At 35.9% G+C, this 9,815-nt stretch overlaps 1 protein-coding gene across 1 annotated transcript; it reads left to right on the plus strand.

Annotated features, from left to right (window-relative positions):
- Positions 1-5,213: 5,213 nt before the first annotated feature.
- LOC142614443 (putative inactive receptor kinase At2g26730) lies at positions 5,214-9,083 on the plus strand. Its single transcript, XM_075786966.1, has 2 exons — positions 5,214-6,787; positions 8,035-9,083. The coding sequence occupies exons 1-2, from the start codon at positions 5,473-5,475 to the stop codon at positions 8,682-8,684; spliced, it is 1,965 nt and encodes a 654-aa protein (XP_075643081.1). The 5' UTR covers positions 5,214-5,472; the 3' UTR covers positions 8,685-9,083.
- The last annotated feature ends 732 nt before the right edge of the window (positions 9,084-9,815 follow it).

Genomic DNA, 9,815 nt, shown 5'->3' on the forward strand with positions numbered 1-9,815 from the left:
CTCAATACTTCGCAATGCAATGTTTAGTGAAGCATTATGGTTTTCCACAAGTCTTATGGTAGTTAATTAGTTATAGGTTGAATATGTTTAGAGATGATTCTCAAAAAGAAAAAGAAAAAGAGAGAGTCCCTCAGAGTTTGTTTTTCTGTTATTTCCTATTTTACTATGCAATGAGTATTTGAAATAATTGTCTTTGCTTGAGTATAGAGTCAATCCTGCTTTTGTACAGTAATGTATTTAGTTCATTTACTGCATTCACAATATTTAGTTTTTAACAATTCTAAAAGCTAATTGATCTCTTTTAACACATCACTTTATAATATACATAATATTATATAAATACTTTATTCTTTTACCACTTCATTAAAATATTCTTTATCTATTTATTTTATTCTTTCTTTTATCACTCAAGTCTCTTTCTCTAACCTTCATTTATATATATATATATATATTTTTTTTTTTTTTTTTGTGTTTACCATTTAGTTACAGAAAACTACTAGAGATAACGGTTTAATTACTGTGGTTAGGTGTTAAAAAATTATAGGTTTGACACCTTTGATGAAGTGGGTATTTTAGTGTTTTGGGTGTTAAAATAGCATTTGATTTGATTGCTTTTAAAGTAATGGTAATTTAGCATTACTCTACATCTTAGTTTTCATCTCTTTCACAATACATCATTAATAATTCTTCCTCTATTTTTAACAATCTATCATGGTATCAGAGCCCTTATTGACGTCATCATCTTCAATTTGCACCATTAATGATCCTCCATCTCACACTTCCTCTCAAACTCTAAGCACCTCGATACCTCAATTCCATGTCTCATTAATTTCTTCAAGATTATGAAGAAATTCTCCCCACATAGATCAATCCAGAATATAGAGCATGCCAATTCAAAGATCAAGCATTGATCACTTTAATTAATTCACTACAAAAAAGCTGCCTATAGTGGCATTTTTTTTAGTGGCGTTCATAAAAAATGCCACTATAGGTACCCTTTAGTATGCCTCAATAGTGGCATTTTAAAACACTAGGCCTATAGTAGCATTTGCAAAAGCCTATAGTGGCGTTTTTAAACTCTACTATAGATCCTTAAAAAAAAAAAAAAAAAAACTCAATTGAGAAAGAAATTTTTTTTAATGGACCTATATCATGAACGCCACTATAAGTCCTAGGTCTTACAAGGGCCTATAGTGGCGTTCATGAACACCACTATAGGTCTTGGGTCTTACAAGGGCCTATAGGTCTTTTAAAAAAAAAACCTAACCATAAAAAAAATAAAAAAGGACCTATAGTGTTCATTTGAAACTTCAGTGACAGTGGGTTCTAGTTAGCTCAACTGGTAAAATCTCTGATGGTTGAATAAGAGATTTGGGGTTCAATCCCCGCTTACACCAAAAACTGATTGGTGTTTTAGTCTGATGATAAAGAGTTATTATCAGAAGCGAGCACTATAGGTTGAAACTCTCTCTCAACAAAAAAAAAAAAAAAAAAAACTCCAGTGACTAAAAGCATTTAGTAGGCAACTTTAGGGACCAATAGTATAGTTTTGCTTTTTTTTTAAAATTTTTTTTATACAAATTTAAAAGAATAAAAATTAAAATGAATTATTTAAAGGATGATGACCATTTTGAATTATGGGGTAAAGGTTGAGGATTAAATGTATATTTAAACCTTAGTAACTTACCGGTTTTCATAATTAAAGGATGTTTATATTTACTTAAAAAATATTTATGTATACTTTGACTTTTTAAATATAATAAAAACTGTATTCAATATAATGTATTAAATGTAACTTAATTTGTACCATGGTACACTTATTAAGAAAATAAATTCATAAAAAAAAATATTAAGAAAATAAAACTTAATTTGTACCATGGTACACTTATTGGGTAATAGTACAATAAAATTTTGGTTTTACATTCTTGCATCATCTGGCTCAAGATGAGTATTCAATTTCCACGCTATCTTTTCACTACATGATTTATTGTGTTGTAGTGTTTTTTTTCCCTTTTTTTTTTCTTTAAATAAATTTAGAATTAATCAAATTTTAAAATTTTAAAATTAAAGTGACAAGTTGCTCCAATTAGGATTTTGTCATAACTTGCATTTCCTTTGATCAAAATTTTTATTAATACAAAATATCTCCTATTTTTATATTCAAATTAGTTAATCGATCAAGAATACTAGTATAACAGGATTTTTGTATGTGTGATTTTGTTGTTTAAAATTTTTATTTTCAATTATTTCAAGATTAATATCATGTAATATAATTCTCCACAAATGTTAAAATGAATATATTATACTTAATTAATCCTTAACAATATTAGTAACCGCAAATTTTCTAATGGATTTTTATTTTTCCTTAATTTCTCTTTTTATATCCGTAATTTTTTTTTTTTTAGTGAGTTTCAACTTATGGCGTCCGCTCCTGATGATAGCTCTTTATCATCAGACCAAGACATCAATCAGTTTTTGGTGTAGGCGGAGATTGAACCCCTGATCTCTTATACAACTATCAGGGACTTTACTAGTTGAGCTAATTGGAACCCACTTTTTATATCCGTAATCTAGTAATAATACTTCACACACTTATTTGTTAGTTTTATATATTGGTAAATTGGGCATTCATTAAACAAGAAACAACAAAAAAACAAAGCACAAGTCAGAACATTCTAACCCCCAAGCATCTACTTCAAGCTAAGTTACAACCAAAGTAGGTGGATAAACTCATAAACATAACAAACAAAAGCTAAAGACCAGGAAGTTCGTTAGTTTTTATAATTATTATTTTATTAACATTTTATAAATATTTTATATTACATGCAATGCATTACACCCGTCTAGCATTATGGGGATATATATATATATATAAATGAAAACAACTTTTCTCTATTTCTTTTGTAAAAATTTTCCCCTTTTATTGGGCCTAAAGATGGGAGTAGTTATTGATATTCGAGCATCAATTCAAGAAAAGCCATATGTCCAAACCTAAGCAATATGTTTTATGCAAAGTAGGAAAGTGAGATCTACACTCAAAATTGTCCTCAAGAATGAAACCTAAACCGTGTTATTAAAATCACACTTCTAAAAGTTTAATTTAAATTAAAACAAAAACTTTGCTAAAGCCATATATTTCATCAATCAAATTGTTAATCACCAAGTCAAAGGTTAAAAAATGGGTTGATCCTATAAGCCTAAACAAAAGGCCGAACTTAGTAAAAACTCATATACCTAAGAAAGGAATCATTCGATAAAACCTAGGCCCAGCTTTACCTTATCAGAGCATTCACAATAGAAAATGGGATCCTATTTTATTTTACCATCCCAAAAAGTTATTTTATCAATTATACCATACCATTTTACAATACACCTAACATCTTAATTTTTATTTTCGGTGAAACTACACTATTGGTTCCTAAAATTTACCCTGTGTGCGCAATTGGTCCCTCAAGTTTGAAACGAGCACAATTAGTCCCTTAAGTTTTAAAACTGAGTTGTATTGGTCCTTTTACTAACTGCCGTTAACGGTGTTACTTATGTGGCTAACGAAACAATGACTTTGCATTTTTTTAATGATGTTGCATGTTTTTAATTAAAAAATTACAAACTAAAAGGGATTAATATTTTTTAGTATGTTTCTATAAATTGGTCAAAGAAAAATCCATCATGGGACAAGAATCCAAGAAAAGAGTAGGCTGAGTGGTAAACACATGCTCACTTCTCGCTTCTATCTCTCACATTTTCTTGTTCCTTTTTAACTTTCTTTAACTCACAATTCAAAGGAATTGATGAGGTTGTTGACACTGGAATTCGCTATAAAAACCCACAACGAGAGAGAAGGAAGCGAAGGGTTGTTGGGGTTTCTGTACCCCAACGACATGTTGTTGCGGTGGATTGGGTCGCGGAAGAGGAAGAGGATGATCTCAATGGTGGTGGGGAGGGCTTGTTCTTGCAGTTGGGGTTTCAGGTTAAAGTGGCTGATCTCGGTGAAGATGGTGACGAATCCCGAGGATGAAGAAGAAGAAGAAGATGAAGGGTTTTGTTGGTTAACGGGTTTGAAGGAGAAAGAGTAGGAGGAGATGAAGAGGGTCTTGCAAGGCCTGGCCGTCGCTGAGATTGTTGCCACCAATAGGATCAGGAGTTGGACCAGGATGACGCGATGAATCAGTGAGGCCATGGCCATGGATTTCGATATTAATCCCTTTTAGTTTGTAATTTTTTAATTAAAAACATGCCACATCATTAAAAAAAATGCCAAGTCATTGTTTCGTTAGCCACGTAGGTAATACCGTTAACAGTAATTAGTAAAAGGATCAATACAACTCAGTTTTAAAACTTAAGAGACTAATTGTACTCGTTTCAAACTTGAGAGACTAATTGTACTCGTTTCAAACTTGAGGGACTAATTGTGCACATAGGGTAAATTTCAGGGACCAATAATGTAGTTTTGCTTTTATTTTCCTATTCTACACATTAAAATAATATATATTACCCACTAAAATAATATAATATATTACAATACAACTTTCTTTATTTCTTCTCCACTATCTCTCTTCCACTTTATCAATTAAAATATATTATAATTTTTACTAAAGTGCTACAGTACCATCCTACCTTTAGAAGGACACTATATCACAATTGCAAAAAAAGTGCCATCCTACATTTAGAAGGACACTATATCACAATTGCAAAAAAATTTACAATTATAAAATTTTACAAGACTCTTTCTTGCCTTTATACTAAAATTTTCCTACATGTACCATTTACATCCAGCAATGAGAATGCGCTCAGCCTAGGTCACTTGCCACATTATATACTTTTACTTTTTTAGTACATGCAAAAGCTACCAAAGTTGTTACCAATTATATTAGCACTACGCATTTCCGTTTTACAAAACACAAATGCACTACGTTCAAAAAAAAAAAAAAACACAAATGCACTTTAAATATACAATAATTCCCACGCGCGTACGCAGTTTGTGGTCACACTGGCTTCTTAAATCAAAAAGTGACAAATTTCAGTCCAAAGTAAAGGAGTAGATATCCATCGATTTCATCGAACGTCACGCGCCGTAAGCACGCGTAAGGAACTTCAAAAATACGTTGTTTTCCTGAAATTTACTGCAACAATTAAAAAAAGAAAAAGAAAAACGTTTCCACTTTGCCAGCACATACTGCTTCTATTCTCTCTCTCTTTTCTCTCACAGCTTTATTTTTTTCACTTTGCAACCTCGTGATACCTAAAATACCTTCTCTCTTACAAAAACCTCTCTCACACTTGAGCTCACATAGTTCTCTCTCTCTCTTTCTCTCTCTCTTTCTTTCTCATATGAAATTTCGACGGAAAACAGCTTTTGGGATTGTCCGAAACCGTCATTACAAAACAAGCATGTAGAAGAGAAGAGAGAGAGAGATTGTTTTCATTCTTTGTTGTTTTCGTTTTGTTTGGGTTTGAGAATTTGATACCCAAATGGCGGCAGTGGGTTTTGACTCTGGGTCAGTGTTGTTATTGTGCTTCGTATCGCTGCTTTTACTACTGAGTGGGCGAGTTAACTCTGAGCCGACTCAGGACAAGCAAGCTCTCCTTGCTTTTCTCAACCTGACCCGACACGCGAACCGTGTACAATGGAACTCGTCTGTCTCAGCCTGCAACTGGGTCGGAGTCGAGTGCGATCTTAATCAGAGCTTCGTGTACTCTGTTCGTTTACCAGGGGTTGGGTTAGTGGGTGCGATTCCACCCAACACACTCGGCCGGCTGAGTCAACTCCGAGTTCTGAGTCTCCGTGCAAACCGTCTCACCGGCGAGATCCCCTCAGATTTCTCCAACTTAACTCTCCTCCGTAGCCTCTACGTCCAAGACAACGAGCTCACGGGCGAGTTCCCAGCCGGGTTGACTCGGCTAACTCGGCTGACTCGTCTCGATCTCTCATCCAACAATTTCAGTGGTCCAATCCCATTCTCAATCAGCAACCTCACCCACTTGACCGGTCTTTTATTAGAAAACAACCGCTTCTCCGGCAAGCTACCTAGTATTTCAGCCCCTTCGTTGGTTAACTTCAACGTGTCCAACAACAATCTCAACGGTTCGATCCCTCAAACGTTGTCGAAATTCGACCCCTCCGCATTCGCAGGAAACTTAGATCTATGTGGGAAACCACTCAGTACACCGTGCAGCCCATTCTTTCCTTCACCAGCTCCATCACCCAACCCCGAAGTCCCGGCTCCGAACCCGGTACATAAAAAGTCCAAACTATCCAAAGCCGCTAAAATCGCAATCGGAGTGGCTGCGGGTGTATTAGCTTTAATCCTACTACTAATCCTCTTCCTCTGCCTCAAAAAACGACACCGTCGCCGTCAAACGGCGAAGCCACCAAAGCCTCCGTCATCGACGTCACGCACAGTAGCGGCGGAGGCTGGAACGTCGTCGTCTAAGGAAGACATAACAGGTGGCTCCATTGAGGCTGAGAGGAACAAGCTGGTTTTCTTCGAAGGTGGGGTTTATAGCTTTGACTTGGAGGACTTGCTGAGAGCCTCGGCGGAAGTGTTGGGTAAAGGGAGCGTGGGGACGTCGTACAAGGCGGTGTTGGAGGAAGGGACCACCGTGGTGGTGAAACGCCTCAAGGATGTGGCGGTGAGCAAGAGAGAGTTCGACATGCAAATGGAGGTTCTGGGAAAGATCAAACACCAGAATGTGGTTCCTCTCCGAGCGTTTTATTATTCCAAGGATGAGAAATTGCTCGTTTATGATTTCATGGCTGCTGGAAGCTTGTCTGCTCTTCTTCACGGTATCATTTCAATTTTTTTTACTTCAATTTGCATTCATGGAAATGGTAATTTTCAAGTATAATTTTTTTTCTGTGCACAGAATAATTGACTTTTTATATGTATATATATATATATATTTTTTTTTTTTGAGAAACATATATATGAATTATTTTTTGATATAACATGATTGGAGTGGGGGAAATTTATACCTCGAGATGTATCTGTTAAAAACACGAGTAGTAATTAGGCTATATCAAGATGTCACAGTTAAAAATACGAGGCATTAATTAAGTTACAAAGAACTTGACGTGCAATATGGATTATTGGTGTGGAGTGTGGACGTTTGGATTTTTGTAATATGCTAACGATTTTTCTGAAGAAAAAAATTTTGATTAGTCTTCTGGTCGAATCTTGACCGTCGGAAGGTCCAGCTGTTGCAGTCATGGAAAATATGTTTTTTACTTTTTAGAGTGGAAATAATATTTTATTATGCTTGATCTCTAGTGGATAAATTATGAAGCACATGCATATCTGTGTTGCATTATGTCTAAGTGACACCATGGAGGGATATTAATATTATAATTAGAAATTAGGCTTGTTTCTCTGATTTTATAGTATTTTCTAATTTTCTAACCAGCGCAGAGTGCGCATATTCCACTGTTTAATTCCCGGACCAGTGCAAACATTCCAAGAGTGTGAACTACGTTTTTTTGCCACCAACATTACAACACGCCCTTATGATTTAGCATTAATAAGTCACCGACATTATTTTGCACTTTTCCTTTTTTTATTCATCTACTTAACTTTTGCACTTTCTCTTTCTTTTTTGTTTTTCTTGAATTTTTTAATTGCAATTCACTCATTTACCTTGCCTTTTGGAGGAATATTTGACCATTTCTCTTATACACAAGCCATCGTTATTTACAATATAAGCTTATGCACCCAAGGATCAAAATCTCTTTTTTTTTTTTTTTGGTTGCTGACTTGTTATGCTATGCACCCAAATCATAATTCCAGCTAGGTGAACCAAATTTTGATGGAGTAATAATTTGGTTAGTTAGTTTATTCTTTGGCGCCATATAATTTTATTTAGTACGTTTCTATTTGTCAGGACCGAATGCACCAACATAGGGCATGATTGGCATTTTAGATTAGACTTTTTCTTTTCTTCTTAAAAAATTTATTAGTTTGATTTAGATTAGACTTTAAAAAAAAAAAAAAAAAGGTGACCTGAACTTCCGGTTATTGGTATTTTTTGCATCTGCAGGGAGCAGAGGGTCAGGCCGGACACCACTAGACTGGGACAACCGGATGAAAATAGCACTAAGCACGGCAAGAGGTTTAACCCACCTACACGTGTCAGGAAAAGTAGTCCACGGCAACATAAAGTCCTCGAACATCCTCCTCCGGCCCGACCAGGAGGCATCCGTTTCGGACTTCGGACTCAACCCATTGTTTGGTGCCTCGACCACCCCGAACCGTGTCGCGGGCTACCGTGCTCCGGAGGTGGTCGAAACCCGCAAGGTCACGTTCAAGTCTGATGTGTATAGTTTTGGTGTATTGTTGCTAGAGCTATTAACTGGGAAAGCACCAAACCAAGCTTCATTGGGTGAGGAAGGCATTGATCTTCCAAGGTGGGTGCAATCAGTTGTAAGGGAAGAATGGACAGCTGAGGTATTTGATGTGGAGTTGATAAGGTACCCTAACATTGAGGAAGAGATGGTACAATTGTTACAAATAGCAATGGCATGTGTTTCGACCGTACCCGATCAAAGACCATCAATGCAAGAGGTGCTGCGTATGATGGAAGATATGAATAGAGGTGAGACTGATGATGGATTGCGACAGTCGTCTGACGATCCATCAAAAGGATCAGAGGGTCAAACCCCTCCCCCTGAGTCAAGGACTCCACCTTAGGAAAAGGAATTCTTGGAATTTTGGAAAAGCCTGGAGAAAAAAAAGCAAAAGATGACATGGTGGCCTGTCTTCAAAAAAAAAAAAAAAAAAAATGTGCACAGTGCGTAAGTAATAGAATTGAAATGCGCAGTTGATTGGGGGGTCAGGGATTCAGGGTGGTCCAATCCAATATGTGTTTTTCATTTTTATTTTTATTTTTCTTGAGTTTATTTTTATTTTTTTGAAAAGTTTAATTTGCAATGATTTTTACAGGTGGAGGAAGTTGAATTGTTTATGAAGGGGGGGTTGGGGAGTTCCATGAACTGATTGGAATTGACCACTTGATGGATTTTTAGTTGGGTTTTTTTTATATTATTGATTCTTTCCCTATATAATTTTATTGTTTATAATTTCTGTCTATTACATTTAGTCATTTTGTTTTTTACATAATATTTTATTAGATTTTTGTTTTGTTTTTACTCTAGTGCAGAGCCAACTGGGAATTGAAGAAAACGTCTAAAAATTCCAACCACTTGTTCTTCATGTATAACGCCAAATGAAGAATTGTTCTCTTCTATGTATTTTTGTAGGACCTGTAGAAACTAGGAAGGTCGCAAAAAGTTTTAGTAGAATTTTCCACAAAAAAGTTATCCACATTGCATGCGTGGTTCTTTTTGCTCTGTGCTCACATGGGTACTCTTATATGTTCACATGACCCATTATTTCTACGGAGGAGAGCGTATTAGTGTTACATCCATGCTATGATTAAACCTTCTAGTATTTCAAAACCCTTTTTTTGGATATGATTGTGTATTACTTACATTTTTGGGTATTCAATTTTGGGTCCCACTCCGTACTTGGGGCAGAAATCGCTTTATTAATCACACCGTTCGGCCCGGAATCAACGGTGCCGGTAGGTGGTGAGGGATTATTCTGGTGGCGGGACCATCCTTGGTGGGTATGAGTGAAGATAGCTAGCCACGTGGTGGAAAAACAAAGGCTGTGATATGGGGGTAGATTTGGCAACGTGGGTAGAATTTTGTCCCTTTATATGTGTAGGAATAGTGGTGAAATGGGTGGCGTACAGGCTGGCGGGCCTCTTCTTATCTGACACACTCTTTGACCCGACGAATGTGTCAGCCGTTGATTGAT

This window comes from Castanea sativa, chromosome 1 (assembly GCF_040712315.1).
Source record: "Castanea sativa cultivar Marrone di Chiusa Pesio chromosome 1, ASM4071231v1".
In the NCBI taxonomy this organism is placed as follows: Eukaryota; Viridiplantae; Streptophyta; class Magnoliopsida; order Fagales; family Fagaceae; genus Castanea; species Castanea sativa.

Excerpts from the sequence above, each read along its gene's own strand:
- LOC142614443 (XM_075786966.1), top strand. The coding sequence starts at position 5,473 with ATGGCGGCAGTGGGTTTTGACTCTGGGTCAGTGTTGTTATTGTGCTTC. Across the intron at positions 6,788-8,034 it reads CTTGTCTGCTCTTCTTCACG|GGAGCAGAGGGTCAGGCCGG; the intron begins GTATCATTTCAA and ends TTGCATCTGCAG.